This window comes from Stomoxys calcitrans, chromosome 5 (assembly GCF_963082655.1).
Source record: "Stomoxys calcitrans chromosome 5, idStoCalc2.1, whole genome shotgun sequence".
Classification (NCBI taxonomy): Eukaryota; Metazoa; Arthropoda; class Insecta; order Diptera; family Muscidae; genus Stomoxys; species Stomoxys calcitrans.
Genome location: NC_081556.1, coordinates 66,303,225 through 66,322,236, shown reverse-complemented (window position 1 = coordinate 66,322,236; position 19,012 = coordinate 66,303,225). Strand labels below are relative to the sequence as shown.

Genomic DNA, 19,012 nt, shown 5'->3' with positions numbered 1-19,012 from the left:
ACAACATGGTACGACCTGATACCACCATCGCAGCTGTTGGGTATTTAAAGTCCATTCTAATCCTAATACTAGGCTCCACTGTGACTTTAATTATTCTTCTAAAAATAATGACCTATACGAGTTACAGAAAAGCTCTTGTGTACGATGCGAGTTCGCATCGTACCCTATTAGTACACCTCGGTTTCTGTCACAGCTCCGACGTAGTTGGCGATGTCAGAGAGTCGAAAACGTCTCCCTGTCTCATCACTGTTGCATTCGATGTTGGCAAATCTGGGGAAATTACATAATTTAAATTTTTATGACAAATAACGCAGGTTCTCGACGGAGTACCAGAATTAGCGTACAATAATTGATAGCTGATATAGTTCAGTCCCGAAACTTTGTTCCGGGTCGTTCATGGCTCCTGAATTAAGGCAATATGAATCTTGCCCTTGCTGCTTTTCTCCATCAGACCGTGAGTAGCTGTCTCGCTCCGGTGGAGGTTTATCTGGATGACCTTAATCATTGGTCCTCAATTAGATGGGCTTGTAAGGAGCAGGTGATGGTCTACTCTCTGTTCAATAGGCTGCATTGAGTTTGCCGTCGCTGCACTGCCTGATGTTTTAACATTATGATCTTTGCATATACTAGTCTATCGAATCTTGAGAAATTCGGCTATGGTTCCATCATCGGGTTCATGTTCGTTAGGCTGTATTGAGTCTACCGTCCCTGCACTGCCTGATGTTCCAGTATTATGATCTTTGCCGATACTAGTCTTCCAAGTCTTAAGTAAATGGGCTTCTTGGCAGAAGGTTGTTCTCATTGAGTTCTCTTTCACTGAACTGCCTGATGTTTCATTGTTAGGATTTTTATCCATGCTAGTCTTCCTAATCTTGAGAAAGTTGTTGATGGTTCCGTCGTCTGGTCCCTGTTCGATAGGCTGTGTTGGTTCTCTCGCCCCTGAATTGCCTGATATTTTAATATTAGGATCCTTGCTAATCCAAGTCCTCCCAATATTGAAAGAGTCGGCGATTGTCTCATCGTCGGCCCCCAATCCGTTAGGCGTTATTGAGTTGTTGCGATTTTGCGTTTAGGAAGTCTAAAGGCATTAGATAATAAAAAAGATGACAATAATAATGGGATTTTGTATTTTGCTACAGAACATAATAATAAAACAATGGTAATTTTAACAAGGAATTGGCCAAGGAATTTGGCCGCCACTAAGAACGAGGCAAAATTGAAGAAATAAATAGGGAATTTAGTTCTGCTATCATAAAATACTTCCCACCGATTTTGTTGGAAAATTGTTCATAATATTGCCGATTTTTTATGTATTCTCAAATTTACAACTTATTATTCTAACGGTTATTTTTTCCTTTTCTTCTTACAACTTTAATTATCTTATTCATGTTTTTTCGTTAATACAAGCAGGAATATTCTTATTCAAACGCAATGCTGATGGTTTTTCTTATCTATTTATTACTCTCTATGGCACATATGATTAATGTAGATAGAGATTCTAAAACGTAACTCGAAATCTACCGCATATTTTAACAAGACAAAGAGATGATTTGAACATATGCCACATAAATTCCCAAAGTGTAGTAAGCAAGATTGATGAGTCCAAGTTTATATTTGAAAATGCGGAAATCGATATAATATGTCTCTCTGAGACTTGGCTACACACTGCAATAGCAGGTAGCTTGATAAACTTGGATGGATATACTGTATTCAGATCTGATAGAGAATGTCGTGGGGTGGTGTTGCTATATACGCAAGGAACACGTTAAAAGCTAAATTCCGATTAAAATCTAATCCTGAGCTTTCATCTGACTTGAAAAAATCTTGATTGGCTGTATCTACCGGCCAAGCAATACAATAGATTTGAATCAAATTCATAACGTCTTAGAGACCATAACATTGGGATATAATGATGATATTATAGCTGAGGACTTTAATTACAATATTCTTATAGATTCCAAATTGACGGACAATATGCTAGCACTGGGTCTCTCCCCTACCAATTCTAAAAACCCCATTCATTTTTCGTCAACTGTTAATACACTTTTGGATATGTTCTTTGTGAATTATACTTCTAAAATTTCGCTCTATGACCAAATATCTGCCCCTTGTTTCTTAAGACATGATTTGATTTATCGGGCTTATAATTTCACTGTGTCAAAGACAAAGGAGAAGTTTTCGTACCGCGACTATAAAAATTTTTACTATTCTGGCTTAGATGAAAGGATTCAGGAAGTCTATTGGAATGGGATATATGATCTTAATGATGAGAAATGTAGCTTTCTTCAAGAAAACATTTGACGTATCTATGATACAACAGTCCCCATTCGGACTAAGATGAAGAAATCTGTTACTAAGCCTTGGTTTAATTCCACTATGAGGAATTTTATTCATTGCAGGGACCTAGCCTACTCCAGGTGGAAACATTTTAAAACGTCTGAACTTCATGAGGAACTCCGCACGGCAAGAAATAAAGTTAATGCACTCATTAGTGATGCGAAATTACGATACTAATCATCCAAATATTATTCGGCGTTAGACACGAAAGGCAAGTGGAGGCTTATAGGCGATATCGGGATTGGAAAATCTTAGGCAATTTCTAATTACCATGGTGATATAAATGAATTGAATGAAACTTTTGTTAATATTCCGACCTTGGACTTTTTACCAAGACACTGATAGGCTTTCGAAAAGTACAAATGTTGATCGCAGTTTCGAGTTTAGATGTGTATCGCTCGACGAAGTTTTACATTGTCTTAGATCAGTCAAGTCAAATGCTATTTGTTTTGATAACATTGATCAAAGATTCATTAGAATGTTAGTTCCTTACCTTCTTCCTTATTTTACTCATCTCTTTAATTCAATTCCAATCACCGCATATACGACTACGTGGAAAACATCAAAGATAATCCCAATCCCTAATTCGAATAAAGATTTCCGTCCGATTTCTATTTTATGTTACCTCTCGAAAGCTTTCGAGAAAATTTTGCATAAACAAATATCCGAATATCTCCATCAGGAATATTTGTTTTCCGATAGACAATCCGTGTTTCGTGCCCATCATAGTTGCGTTAGTGCATTCGTTGAAGTTTCAGAATCAATTAGAAGCGAAACTGATGATGGAAATGTTACTTTTCTCGTCCTATTAGGTCATTCAAAGGCTTTCGACTCGGTTGATCGTCATAACTTTTTTTTTTCAATTTAAGCGATACGTCTATCAATATCTTAGTAATCGGCAACAGTCAGTGTACATAGGTGTTTCAATATCAGAGCCAATTCTAGTGCCTACGGGAGTTCCACAAGGTTCAATAATTGGTCCGCTCCTTTTTTCGCTCTACGCAAACGATCTTCCTACCCAGCTGGTCTATAGCCAAATCCTTATGTATGCTGATGACGTTCTGTTATTCCCTAGCGGCTCTGTTAATAATATTAGTGAATGCGTTACAAAACTCAAGGAGGACCTGTCCCATGTCTATAATTGGGTTACAGCAAATGGTTCATTTCTGAACCCCCAGAAATCGAAAGTGATTGTTATTCACAAAAATAAAAGATTTGTTTGCGAGACTTAAATATCACTATAAATCAACAGGAAATTGATGTTGTGCCTAGTGCTAAGAATTCAGGTGTGATTTTTAACAGTTCTTTGACTTGGTCAAATCATATAAATGCTATTGCCGGGCAGACATATGCAAAGCTGCGTGGACTGTGGATAACACACTCTTATATGCCAATCGAAATACGAATTATTTTAGCAAAGCCATAACTAATTCCTAGTCTGATCTGTGTGATGGGTGTAAACTTTTTTCAAACTGCGATTCACTAAGCCGACGAAAATTAAATGTACTATTCAACAGCTTTATTAGGTATGTCTATGGTATAAGAAGGACTCAACATGTTTCTCACTTGGCTACTTCCCTTTATGGCTGCAGCTTCGACAATCTACTTAGAACTAGATCTTTATTATTCTTACATAAAACCATTTGGAAGCAAACACCTAAATACCTCTAAGACAAATTAATATTTGCCCGATCTAGAAGGGGTAGGAAACTCGTCCCTGTTAGAAGAAGGAGCTTAGTATGTGAATGACAGTTTTATACGAGTACCATACGTCTTTGGAATTCTCTTCCTCATGATATCCAAAACATCAGAAACGCTTCAATTAAAAAAAAAATTCCATATCTGTTTTTAAATTTATTTTTTTGTTATTTTAAACAATACTATGTATGTTTAAATAAAATGTTTATTCCTTTAAAAATTGTTTTATTATTTCTTAAGAAGGATACATGACTGTTCTTATAAGCCTGCACCATAACTATAAGATTTAATCTTGTTGTGTAGGTATTCATTAAATAAATAAATATTAAATTTTCTCCAGCTTCAAAGAACATATAAAAAGTAAAGTTGAGATTATCTAAAACACTAGAAATAATAGCTACAGCATCTATTTGAGGCGCTCCACGAAATAGAGTGTAAGACAAGCATGTGATAATTCCCAATATACCATCAGAAAGAATGAAGTAAGCAGAGATCAACTCATTACAACCCCCTAAGCATCCCCAACTACAGCATTAGAAAACACAGTAAGTCATCCGCCCGGCGAAGAGAGAAATTCGCCGCAACAGCTCAGCACACGTCGGGATTGTTCCGTTTCCACCATCCTCAACAGCAGAACACGTATGGATATGTAAATTAGGGCATAGATATAGCTTTGAACAAATGAAATAACAGCACTTATAATGATAGAGAATAGGGAAATGAGAAATATTGTGAAGAGAATTTGGAAATAAAGAAAATGGTGAATTAAATTAAAATAGACTCGTGTGCTTTATGAGAGCGGGTCGGACGGTTGGATGTTGGCAAGAAGATGGGCTGCAAACAATATTGGCGTAATGCAGCAAGGTCGGAAGGGTAAGACGAGGCTTGTAGAATAACATCAGATACAGTGCCATAAGAAAAAGTAGTCAATGATCATTTCAGAGGCTTTGGTAGAAAAAGGAAGTGAGTACCAGAATAGTCGGGTAAAATATATTGTGTAATGCGGGGCACTGTGTAGCCTTTCTTACAAGAATCCACCGTCCGGCCTTGGAAAGAAACGTACCCGATTAAGTTAGGAACACGGCACTGAAATCACTGTTGTTACTCAATGAATTTTTTCTGGGCCACTTTGTAATTTGTACATTATGATGGAAGGTATAAAAAACAATGATAAAATACTAAATAAAATTTAATAAGGTGACTGCATCGGCGAATTGCTACAAGAAAGCATCGTTTTTGGGAACTTGATATGTCAAAATTTGTAAACAGGGAAAAGAAAATTCGATTCGCACTGACATTTAAAATTTTCGGCAAAGTTTCTTCGGCCAATCAAGCTAGAAAACACATATTTAAAAATTTTCTAAATTTCCAATAGCTCCAGAGGCTTTACACTCAAAACTGGCTGGAACATTGAGGTCCGGTCTGTGTGGTGTTCATTGCTGTCACGAGAAGCTTAGCTGTGAACTATAGGGCGCGAGACTGCACTAAAATTGCGAGAGCCGGTGCAGGATTATGGCTACACAAAAACCGATATTATCTTCATGCAATAGTCCTTTCGCCATTCTTCACTACTATAGTTTTAAATTGCATATTGGAGGGAGCTTCTCCAGACCGTCTGGCCGTTTGTCTTGCTGCTGGCTCCTAATCTTCTTAATTGTAATGTCTGACATTGTACTAACTTAAATTTTATCAGTTTTCTGCCGCTTTGTCATGCATGTTTGCTCCTAATCTTCTTTATTTTAATGTCTGGCATTGTACTGATGTAAATTTTATTAGTGTTCTTCTGCGCTTTTTGAATCTTTCGGGGGCTACACAATAGACCTAATTTCCCTGAGTACAACTAATAATGAATGGGGTTGCTAGACGCGTGCCATTATATACCCTTAGTTTAACAACCATAACAGCAGCAAACACAATTTATAAAATATTTATTTCGAAGTTTATATTTTTGTACGGCGAATTAAAAAATGAGATGACATCGAAATGGAAAGTTTTATGTTAATACCAGGTTCACTTAACAAAGTTAAGCAAAGCGATCAGCCGACATAATTTTTTTTTAATTTTTTATCATTAAGCTTGTCACACTTGTAATGATTTACGTTTTTCTTGATTGTTTGCAATGTGCGCTTGCTCCCTTAAAATTCAAATTGAAGTAATAAAATATACAAAATTAAAATATTCAATATGAGGATATTTACCTATCCTTGTGTTTTTGCCAATCTTGAAAAGACGGCCATGGCCGCGTGGCTTAGTCTTAGCCAAACTTGTCGCGGAGAGTTGATCAATGCCCACCACAAGGAGAGTTCCTTCGTCCTTCTCCTCCCTGTGGAAAACCTCCCATTTCTCCACGGACAACTCTTGGTTTTGCTTCTTTAAGACTTCCATCATGCGTTCCGAAGACCATGACCTTTGTGAGCTGTGGCATGCCCATCATTATCACAAGGGTGAAGTTTGCGCCTCAGGGAGTGTGGATACTTTTAACGATTTTTTGAGGGTATCAATACATTCTGCTGACACAAACTAAAGCGTCCCCTCTATATTCATATCTCATAATTCGGAAAGGCTGAGGTCGAATTGTTCATCCCCCTGGGTTATCGTCTTTTCCTCGACTACAGGTACCAAGGCACCCACACCTATAGGAAGGAAGGGAGGGCATCATGCTGCGGTCTGACGCCACCAACGCAGCTCTTGGTTTTTTGGAATTCACTTTGAGCCTATTCCAAAAAGGCTTTAAATTTTTTTTTGTAATAGGTAGTACCTATTCCGGATAGTTTTCTTTGAGGAGCGAAATGAAAACACTTCCGCTCCACTCAACGGCTGGATTGCATGTAGTTCGTAATAGTAATGGTCAATCTTCGGGGTATCCGGAGAATGTTGGAAGATCCTTACTAAAGACCCTTCTTGCGGTTATATGCGTGGTGGATAATGTGATATCAGCTGAAATGTTACTTTAATTTTGATACTATGATGAAGAGGTATCTGTGAATTTTTCTTAAACATATGAATATTTTGTTGTGATGTAAAATGTTAACTATGGGAGTGGATTTATTTGCGGGATACTGTTATGGCTTTTTTGGCATAGTATGGCTCTTGTACTGAAATTTTAGATACATACAAAGGAAAGAAAAAACATTTGTTATTATTCGGAATATATATACTATTGCTTTGTTTGCGCCCATTTATGTGGGCATCAAAAGAGCTCAAGTCGTTAATAGCATCCGTGTTGTTAAGGGTCCTGCCAGCATTATACGGTTCAGCGAACTGAGCCCCGAAATTGTTCGAGTACCTGTTGTTGTATTCGCATACCACGACACATTGTGCATGACCGCCAACACTCGCTTTAAAGAAACCTCTGTTAGTAACACCGGAGTCCGATCGAATATCATTAACATTTTAAGTGCTGAAGTATTGTTCATAAATGCATTAGTTAACATAGCCGTCGAAGTTGGCCGCGCCGTCAATTGCAAGTGATGCCATATTTGACGTCACTAAATTTCTATTGGTGTTTGCCGAAGTCGAAGCTGTGACAAGTGAAGGTGGATGAGAAGAAAGAAGGCGAAAGCCAGCTCGCTACTGGTTCTTTGCTAATGGGTTTACTCATTGGTTTGGTGGTAACGGAATTTTTTTAACTAAACCGGAGAGAGTGGTTGCGGGAGCTATTCTGAGTGGCGTACTTCTTACCTTGGATGGAAATCTTGGTGTCGGTGTTGCTTCTTCATCTATATCGCCAATATTTGGGTTTACATCAATGACGTCCGCATTGTTTGCCATATTAACCCCTGGTGACGTAGTTTTTGTCTATGCGGATGCTATCGTTGCTACCGCGACGCCTGCGTCTGAGTGCACGTTTTGTTGGGGTAGATCCATGATATATATTAACTGCTCTAAGGTAGCAAAGGAGACTCAAATCCAACTTTCGTTATCACGAATTATTTTACAATGTTCGATGACTTGGTTAAAATAACACAAAAACATACTTTTAGCGGTTTTCAGCAAATATGTTGCCGTTAACAAGCAGCTAAAATCTGCAATTTATTAATTCATTCTTAATTCATCTAAAATAACAACAATATAAGCCGTACTTTTGTGTTTCTAGGTTGTTTACTTAAGCCAAAAGTTGAACAGAGGTGTTTGATGATTTTAATAACTTTCATTTATTTGATACTAGCTGACCCGGGCCCGCTCCGCTGCGCCTTCTTTTACTTTATATGGAACATTTATTTTCGACAATTAAAGATCTTTTAGTGAAATACCATGCTACGAAAATAGTATATCGCTTGAGTAACAGTTTAACAATATAAGTGTCTTTATCTGAATCCCATATGATGTTTATTGGTCTACGAATTTTAGTTTGGATGTAAGGTAAACTCCATTCTTAAAATACTTAATTTCAGCCCGATATTCTCATGATGTCTGATTTAGTGGTGTTTTCGGGGGAGAGGTGGTCCCCCAGATACTTGGCCCTGAAAAAGTATCAGCATCGTGATCTTCTCTCAAATACCATTTATTTAAACCCTATATAGCCATTGGCTTAAGAGGAGTTTACAGGATGAGGCGTCCGCCAAACACAAGGCCCCAAAATAGGTTATCAAATTCGTTTTCTAATATGAAATACCACAAATATTTCAGCCACATATTGGCATGGTCTAAAAATTTTTTCCCTTTGGGGGTGTTTTGGAAAAGGGGTGATGCCCTGAAAACATGGTCCTACATTTAGATATCTAATTCGTATTCTACTCCCAAACACCTTTATTTGAGCCCCATATTGCGATGGTCAGTAAAAAATTGCTGTTTGTGGGGTATTTTGGGAAAGGGGTAAACCCCCAGAAAATTGGTCCCGAAAATGGGAATCAATTCTTGCTCTACCCCCCAATACCTTTCATTTAAGCTCCACATTGACATGGTCGGTAAATACGCCCGATTTAGGGGTGTTTTGGGGATTGGGGTGGTCCCCCGAACACTTAGCCCGGAAAATATATCAGCAACGTGCTCTATTCTCATATATCATTTATTTGAACCGCATATTGACATTGCCCTCAAAATCGGATATCAAATTCGTTTTCTAATCTCATTTAAACTCCTTATTGCAAAAGTCAGCAAATATGTCCGGTTTGGGGTATTGGCCCCAAAAACTATGAATATTTAGTTCCACTCTCTTTAAGATCCAAATTGTCTTGGTGAGCAAATACGTCCTATTTGGGGGTTGTTATAGTGGTGGGACGTCCGCTAGACAGTTGGCTCCAAATGTTGATATCAGATACGTGGTCTACTCCCACATACCTTTGATTTGAGACCCATATTTCCATAGTCGGCAAACATGACCGGCTTGGGGGGTGTTTTGGGGGATGGGCGGCCCTCTTATTTGAGCCTCATATTGCAATAGTCAGAAAATACTTACTATTTGGGTGGTGTTGTGGGGGTGGGGTGGCCCCATAGACACTTTTCCCAAATATTACAATAATATCAAATTCGTGCTTTACTCTCAAAGACCTTTCATTTGAGCCCCATATTGCTATGGTCGTAAATTTGTCCCCTTTGGGGGATGTTTTTGGTGAGAGACGGCCCCCAATCACTTGATCCCATATTTGGATATCAGATTTGTATTCTACATTCAAATACCTTTTTTTTAAGCCCCATATTCCCATGGTCAGTAAATAAGTCCTGTTTGGGGGGTGTTTTGGGAAAGGGGTGAACCCCCAGAAACGTGGTCCCACATTTCGATATCAGATTCGTATTCTATCTTAAATACCTTTCATTTGAGTCCCATATTGCCATGGTCGGTATATATGTCCGATTTAGGGGTGTTTTGGGGGTTGGGGTGGTCCCCCTAGCACTTGGTACGACAATTGGATATCAGATACGTTTTCTTATTCTAAATACCTTTCATTTGAGTCCCATATTGCCGTGATTGGTTTAAATATATGTTTGGTAGGTTTTAGGCTGGGGCAGCCCCCCTAGGTACCCCATCCGAAATTTGGATACCAAATTTTTATTTTTAGGTTACTATATGAGAGCACACAAAATTTCGATTAAATTGCACTACCCATCTCTGAGATCTGGCGTTTTTGAATATTAGTGTAAAGGGGAGGGTCCGCCCCCCCCTTCAGATATCAACAAAGTTAGTAACCTATTTTCACCACGGGGTCATTATGCACCATCTGTGAAAATTTCAAGAAATTCGGTTCAGCCGTTTCTGAGCCTATAAGGAACACGCAAACATAAAAACAAACAAACCTACAAACAAATACAAAATTGATTTTTATACCCTCCACCATAAGATGGGGGGTATACTAATTTCGTCATTCTGTTTGTAACTACTCGAAATATTCGCCTGAGACCCCATAAAGTATATATATTCTTGATCGTCGCGACATTTTATGTCGATCTAGCCATGTCCGTCCGTCTGTCCGTCCGTCCGTCCGTCCGTCTGTCTGTCGAAAGCACGCTAACTTCCGAAGGAGTAAAGCTAGCCGCTTGAAATTTTGCACAAATACTTCTTATTAGTGTAGGTCGGTTGGTATTGTAAATGGGCCATATCGGTCCATGTTTTGATATAGCTGCCATATAAACCGATCTTGGGTCTTGACTTCTTGAGCCTCTAGAGTGCGCAATTCTTATCCGATTGGAATGAAATTTTGCATGACGTGTTTTGCTATGATATCCAACAACTGTGCCAAGTATGGTTGAAATCGGTTCATAACCTGATATAGCTGCCATATAAACCGATCTTGGGTCTTGACTTCTTGAGCCTCTAGCGTGCGCAATTCTTATCCGATCAGAATGAAATTTTGCACGACGTGTTTTGTTATGATATCCAACAACTGTGCCAAGTATGGTTCAAATCGGTCCATAACCTGATATAGCTGCCATATAAACCGATCTTGGGTCTTGACTTCTTGAGCCTGTAGAGTGCGCAATTCTTATCCGATTGGAATGAAATTTTGCATGACGTGTTTTGCTATGATATCCAACAACAGCGCCAAGTATGGTTCAAATCGGTCCATAACATGATATAGCTAGCATATAAACCGATCTTGGGTCTTGACTTCTTGACCCTCTAGAGGGCGCAATTCTTATCCGATTGGAATGGAATTTCGCACGACGTGTTTTGTTATGATACCCAACAACTGTGCCAAGTATGGTTCAAATCGGTCCATAACCTGATATAGCTACCATATAAACCGATCTTGGGTCTTGACTTCTTGACCCTCTAGAGGGCACAATTCTTATCCGATTTGAATGAATTTTTGCACGAAGTATTTCGTTATGATATCCAACAACTGTGCCAAGTATGGTTCAAATCGGTTCATAACCTGATATAGCTGTCATATAAACAGATCTGGGGATTTGACTTCTTGAGCTTCTAGAGGGCGCAATTCCTATCCGATTTGGCTGAAATTTTGCATGACGTATTTTATTTTTACTTTCAACAACTGTGTCAAATAAGGTTCAAATCGGTTCATAACCTGATATAGCTGCCATATAAACCGATCTGGGATCTTGACTTCTTGACCCCTAGAGGTCGCAATTATTATCCGATATGCCTGAAATTTTGTACGATGGATACTCTCATGACCATCAACAAACGTTTTTATTATGGTCTGAATCGGTCTATAGCCCGATACAGATTCCATATAAATCGTTCTCTCTATTTTACTTCGTAAGCCCCAATGGGCGCAATTCTTATACGAATTAGCTAAAATTTTACACAGGTCTCCAACATATAATTTAATTGTGGTCCGAACCGGACCATATCTTGATATCGTTTTAATAGCAGAGCAACTCTTTTCTTATATCCTTTTTTGCCTAAGAAGAGATGCCAGGAAAAGAACTCGACAAATGCGATCCATGGTGGAGGGTATATAAGATTCGGCCCGGCCGAACTTAGCACGCTTTTACTTGTTATATATAAGAATAACTCAAGTCTAGTGTAAAATTTCAATTCTTTTTCTTTAAAACCTATGCAATCTTTCCTTTCTATGGTAATGTTCTGTTGATCTTTAAAGCTCGACCTCCTTAGGTGGAATTCAACTCGTATATATGAATTGATTGACACGACCGGCTCTTACAAGCCAAACAAATAAACAGGTGATGGAAAGGGATTATTAAAACGTCTCTAACGGTTTTAAAGTTACAGAAAATAAAAACCATTTGGACCACTGTACGAAATTTGGTCAGGGATATGGAAAATAATATGGGCATTATACTAAAACTCGATTAGGACAGCTCTTATTGATATATTAGAAATCACTGTTGTTACTCAATGAATTTTTTCTGGGCAACTTAGTAATTTGTACATCTTGTGATGGCAAACAAACAATCTTCTTATATACAAAAATCAATTTGTGTTTGTTTGTGTGTTCCTTATAGACTCAAAAACGGCTTAACCGATTTTCTTGCAATTTTCACAGATGGTGCATAATGATCCCGTGGTGAAAATGGGGTACTACATTTTTTGATATTTGAAGGTTGGGCGGACCCTCCCCCCTTACCCTAATTTTCAGAAACGCCAGATCTCGGAAATGGGTGTTGTGGTTTAAGCCAAATTTGGGTGATCCCCTATAGTTTTAGTATTATAAGAACAAAAATTTGGTATCCAAATTTCGGATGTGGTACCTAGGGGGGCCGCCCCACCCCCCAAAACTTACCAAATATATATATAGACCAATCACGATAATATAGGACTCAAATGAAAGGTATTTGAACGTATCTGATATGCAAAAACGTACCTGATATCCCAATGTCGGACTAAGTGTTTGTGGGACCACCACAACCCCCAAAACACCCCTAAATCGGACATATTTACCGACCATGGCAATATGGAACTCAAATGAAAGATATTTATGAGTAGAATACGAATCTGATATCAAAATGTGCGACCAAGTGTTGGGATGGACGCCCCTCCTTACAAACACCCCCGTACAGGACTTATTTACTGACCATCGCAATATGGGGCTCAAATGGAAGGTATTTTAGTATAGAATACAAATATGATATCCAAATGTGGATCCAAGTGTTTTGGGCGACGCCCCTCCCTAAAAACCTCCCCCAAAGAGCACAAATTTACGAGCATAGCAATATGGTGCTCAAATGAAAGGTCTTTGGCAATATCCCAAGAATATGATATCAATATTCGGGAAAAGTTTCTATTGACCCAACCTGCCCCTTAACCCCTACCACCCAAATGAGAAGTATTTGCTGACCATCGCAATATCGGGCTCTAATAAGAGGAACTTTAGAGTAGAATACGAAGCTGATATATATTTTCAGAGGAAGTCACTGAATGGCCGCCCAATCCCACAGAACACCCCCCAAACCGAACATGTTTGCCAACTATACAAATATGGGGCGCAAATGATAGATATTTTGGAGTAGACGTCGAATCTGATATGTCCAGGGGACGTCCCACCCCCATAACAACCCCCAAATAGGACGTATTTGCCTACCATGGCTGTTTGGATCTTAAAGAGAGTGAAAGCTCTCCACAAAGCGGACCTATTTGCGGACTTTTGCAATAAGGAGTTTAAATGATAGCTATTTGAGATTAGAAAACGATTTGATATCCAACTTTGAGTCCATTGACAATATGGGGTTCAAATAAATGATATTGAGAGTAGAGCACGATGCTGATTTATTTTCAGGGCTTAGTGTTTGGAGGACAACCCCACTCCCCAAAACACACCTAAGTCGGACATATTTACCGACCAGGTCAATGTGGAGCTCCAATGAAAATTATTGGAGAGTAGAGCACGAAATTGACACGCATTTTCGGGACAAATTTTCTGGGGGTCTAGCCCTTTCCAACAAAACACCCCACAAACAGGAATTATTTATTGACCATCGTAATATGGGGCTCAAGTAATGGTATTTGGGAGTTGAATACGAATCTGATATCCAAATGTGGGACAATGGGACAAATTTACCCACCAAATGAAAAGTATTTGAGATTAGAAAACAAATATGATACCCAATTTTGGGGCCAAATGATTGGGTTACGCCTCATCCCATAAACTTCCCTCCAACCAATGGCAATAGGGGGTTAAAAAAAATGGTATTTGAGAGAAGAGCACGATGCGGACATTTTTTCACGGCCAAGTGTCTGGGGACCAACTCACACCGAAAATACCCATAAATCGGACATACATATTTACGGGTCAAGGCAATATGCGACTCAAATGAAAGATATTATGGAGTAGATCACGAAATTCATACTCACTTGCGGGACCACGTTTCTGGGGGTCCACACCACCCCCCAAACCCTCCAACCGCAATTTTAATTTTAAATTTTAAAATTTAAATTTAAAATTTTTATGTTTAAAGGCATTTTAATTGTTTAACTGTTAGCCACGCGTTTCACATACAAATATTATTTTCGTAGCATGGTATTTCACTAAAAGCTCTTTAATTGTCGACAATAAATATTGAAAGGATCATTTTGTTCCCTATAAAGTAAAAGAAGGCGCAGCGGAGCGGGCCCAGTTCAGCTAGTAATAATAAAAAAAAACAATGTTGATAAAATACTAAATAAAATTGGCAGTTAGTTAATAGAATCGGCTTCACTTAACAAGGTTAAGCAAAGCGATCAGCCGACATAAATTCAGAGAAAAAAAAAATACTGACATTTGTTAACACTCACAACAGGCAGATATTGGAAACCTTAATAATGTTCATGGGACGTTACTATATGAATATTAATATTATAAATATTATCGGCCTTATCCACGAACATTTGAAAAAAGCTGTATGAACCGAAAATATGTAAAATGTGTTTTATTTTTGTATTCACAGATACATTATAACTAATTTTTCCTTTAGTAAACTAATTTTGAACTTAAAAAAGTTATTATAATAAAATGACATTTCAAAATTCTACGACCATAGGCAAATCTTGGTTATTCACACTATAGCTTTTTTCTATTAATGGATCTATCTACTCGTGAATATTAAAAATCATATAAGTGGACGTACGTACGTAGCAAATTTTCGCCAAACCAGATAAAAATTTAAGAACTATTTTCTATTTTTGTGGGGCCATATCTGTGGTTGTTTCAGAGCATTTAAGCCAATTTTCAAGATGTTAACTCAGACTCGGATTTTACAAAGAGTGGACCCGTTTTCGAGGTCGGACCGTCAACTTAAAGATTTAAAGAATCAAAGGTAGAGTTGTTCTCACTTTGGCTCGTGGTGCTAAAAATAAAATTATAATGTCGACATCTCTCGAGCGACCGTATTGTCTTGGCATAGGCGTGGCGATGACAATTAATTGATTGATTCAAATCAACACGGGAGTATCACACGGGTAGGAACCCTGCTCTCCGATTTGTGTGATTTACAACTATAGCCGCGGACAATCAGCGGTATCGAGTGGAGATTCTCAATAAGAGGTCGGCCGGCACCGACTTATGCCTAATACTCGATATGACACGGCGAATTAGTGGCGCCTTTAAAAACAAATGCCTGTAACTTACCCGTGGCGTTGGTATGCATCGGAATAAGCTTGCCCACCTATGGAGCTTGACGAGGACCTCAAACAAATCTTCTATTGACTGACATCTTTCATGCTACGTTGATCAAAGCTAGAAGAGAGAACTCGTCTAGGCGCCTGTATTGAAAACCCATAGACCGAGTTCTGTTTCCTCTTGCTGATCATAGCAGGTATGCGTCAGGTGGTACGGTGATAATGCGAGATTGTCGAGTGTGAAAATCTTCTCGGATATTACTATCCGCACTTTGGGCCATAACAAACAAAAGAGTAGGGCCAAGAACAGCACTAGAATGTAGGGAGGTATTGACGCCTTTTCTAAAAATAACATTATGGTAATATTTTAGAAAATCTTACGGATAACTTGAGTTGGTGCAGTGTCAACACAAGAACGTCCAGGGTGCACGTTTTTATGGACAGTAAGTTGTCCAATAGGGAAATAATAAACAAGATGGTGAAGTCACGCGCTGTCTTGGAGTTCTTGCCTTCCCTGAGAATGACAAAATCCGCATCGATTTGTGGCTGGGCTATAGTGGAGTAAATAGGAATGAAAGGGTAGACGTATTGGCTGTAAGACTTAGAGAACTGCTATCAATAAACTTGGTGAATATGAAGCCTTTCAAGGCAGTCCACTTTTCATGATTTATAGCGCATAGAAAACCAATGACTGGCTCGATATATGTCCATAGCGGCATAAGACGGGTTAAAATCCGCCTTTACAAAAATCTCTAAAACGGCACCAATAATTTGAACAAAAAAAAAATTCTTTTCTATTTTTATTAACAGAAGATTGTCATTATCAAATAACCGGAATTGTCAAATAAAATATCAAAAATCTTTGTGAATACGAAACTTTAATGTCAGTTTATTAAGCAAAAAATTAGTAATAGTTAAAGAGATTTTAAACCCATAATACACTTTTTTTTGTGAATAGGGCCGTATATTAACATTTGATTACATTGAACATTAAAGTGAAATATTTTCTAACTGTGCTTGTCTTAGGTTGGATGTATGCTCTTGCTGATCGACTAAAAGTTCCAACATCGAATATAACTAATGTGGAAGCCTACACAACAGCACTATACTTCACATTTACAAGTCTTACGTCTGTGGGGTTTGGTAACGTATCAGCTAATACCACTGCCGAAAAAGTGTTCACTATAATAATGATGTTGATTGGAGGTAAGTATTACTTTAAGGGAACATGCCGCACCTGTGCATGTCATTCGATGCAGTATGCAAAGCTCAGATGGGAACTCAGTCACTTTAAGAATTTGGATGTCAAAGATAAATAAAAATTGTTGTGCCAAATTTGCCACCGTGGCGCTAAGGGATCCCAAAGTCGACTTTTGACTAATCGATTAGTCGACCTTTTGTGTAAAGAAGTCAAAGTAGACTTTCAAAGATTAAATAGTATAATAAGATACAAGTTTGGCTTTGCTTATGTTGAACTAACTAGTAATGCGTTGCAAAAAACCGAGTTCATATAGAAAGAATTGTTTCCAATTTTTCTGAGATGAATTTGGCAACTTTATTCTCAATTTGGCAACTTTATGCTGCGACGCATTGCCTTTGGTTTACTCGTGTTGCATTTATTTATTTTCCGAATTTAATAGATATTTAAACGGTAGGCAAAATGTGGTAATATCATTACATGGTTGAATCGATTTGATGAACTTCAGCAGCGGTATTCGGATGGGTAATAATAACTTCTGCCAAAGTTTGTTCATATCCAAACCAATTTTTAGGGATTACGTCCTTGTAAGTGTAAGATACATTTTCATAGTTTAAGGCTTATGGAAGCTGAACAAATGTTTTTTTATCCATTAAGCGAGGATGGACTGTATAGGATTAAATCTTTTCATTCCCCAGCATAGACTGGACTCAAGCCTTTAAAATGCGAACACATCGAATATAGTCAATATCGTTCAACTTTAAGTGTGTGGGTCTCATGCTTATAAACTCCCAATTTTCGATATTTTTGCTCTGAAATCCACATTTTTGTTTCAATGTGTTCAATGTGTTTGCAAGCGACTTTTTCTCGGAAGTATATTTCAATCCATGGAGGAATCGATCTATATTTTATAGCAGCTCCCATATAGGGGTACATTTCACAAAGAGATTCTTGCACCAAATTTAGCGATGTTTAGATGGAATTAATAGACTCCGGTTTGGGATTGGTAGTTTCTAGTGTTTAATGGTGCCGACAACAAAAAAATTTGGAAAAACCGACGTTTTTTGAAAAATGGTCTTTGATAAAATCGGATAGAATACAGATATTTTTCGGATAGAATACAGTGTTTTATAGAGGGAGTGCTTGCTCACATGTGCAATAAAATGTGATGTTCTACTTGAGTTTAAACATTCCAAAAAACACTAGTAGAAAGTCGGCTAAGATAAATAGACCATTTCAAGCTGTAATTCAAATACAAAAAAGGGATATGTGGATATGAATTTTAGTAAAAAAATTGCCATATTGTCTTTACGATAGCGGTGTGGGGTTTGATATAAAAATACGCCAATTTCGCATACAAAATCTTTTCTGAATATCGCCCCTTATGAAAATACAGAGAAATGATTATAACTTGATGGCAACAGTCTTCTAAAGCTTCTAGTAAAAGAAGAAGTATCTTATTTCTAAAATTTTGCAAATTTTTAACAAAAAGTTAAAACGACTACTTTTTGATAAATTCGAGAAGTCGACTTTTTACAAAAAACGTCGAAAAGCCTAAAAGTCGACATTTGCTACAACGCTGAATGCTTGTGTTCGGATCATCTGCTGCTAATGTTGGCGATATTTTTTCTCCTTAAAAAGATATCGTCTTTAAACTGCCGCACTGCGAGAAATTTTACGCCCAAGTGTCTTTTAACCATTGTGTACACGATGATGTCCATAGGGACGTTTTCCAACTTTATTACACAGTGACCCGTCATGACGATTAGACAGTGACCTGTCATTACGGACAAAATGACTGAGACGTTGCTCTAGCCAATGACAGCAAAGCAGTAGACCTCTTCAAGTCTAGATTAGGCTACATAGTTTTGGAGTGCCCTCTTGCCCCTCTTGTGACCATCTATCATTCGTTGTCCTTCGGACCTGGTCCTGAAAACTTAGCTCACATGTCGCTAGAGGACAGGATTCCAGTATTCCTAGAATGTGTAGGGTTGTTCCTAGTCTCGCAAGCTCATTCGCATCAGATGGTGTCGTTGTCAGTGCGGCTGTGATGCACAAAGAAGCCATCCTTTGGATCCGGTTAAGTATTGAGCAGTAGGTGGATTTTTGAAGCGCCACCCACCAGACCATAACACCATTAGCATTAACGGTCTGACAATTGCAGTATATATGTTAACATCAAAGATGTTTGCTGGGATGTCAGCCAAACAAAAAATTCTTTATATTGGATTTCGATACCAAAAAATTGCTGATTCTATTGATTAATTCATTGACCGCTGTCAGTCAACATTGTCCGCCTGCAACAACAAACAGTGAACCAT

General features: G+C 38.2%; 1 protein-coding gene across 3 annotated transcripts in view; it reads left to right on the top strand.

Moving 5' to 3' along the window:
- LOC106083362 (potassium voltage-gated channel subfamily H member 8) overlaps positions 1-19,012 on the top strand; it is a 419,128-nt gene that overhangs the window by 264,202 nt on the left and 135,914 nt on the right. For all 3 annotated transcript variants that reach the window (XM_059370085.1, XM_059370088.1, XM_059370086.1), the window contains one exon: positions 16,520-16,699. In XM_059370085.1, the coding sequence (XP_059226068.1) occupies positions 16,520-16,699 (180 nt within the window). The remainder of the gene's footprint in view (positions 1-16,519; positions 16,700-19,012) is intronic.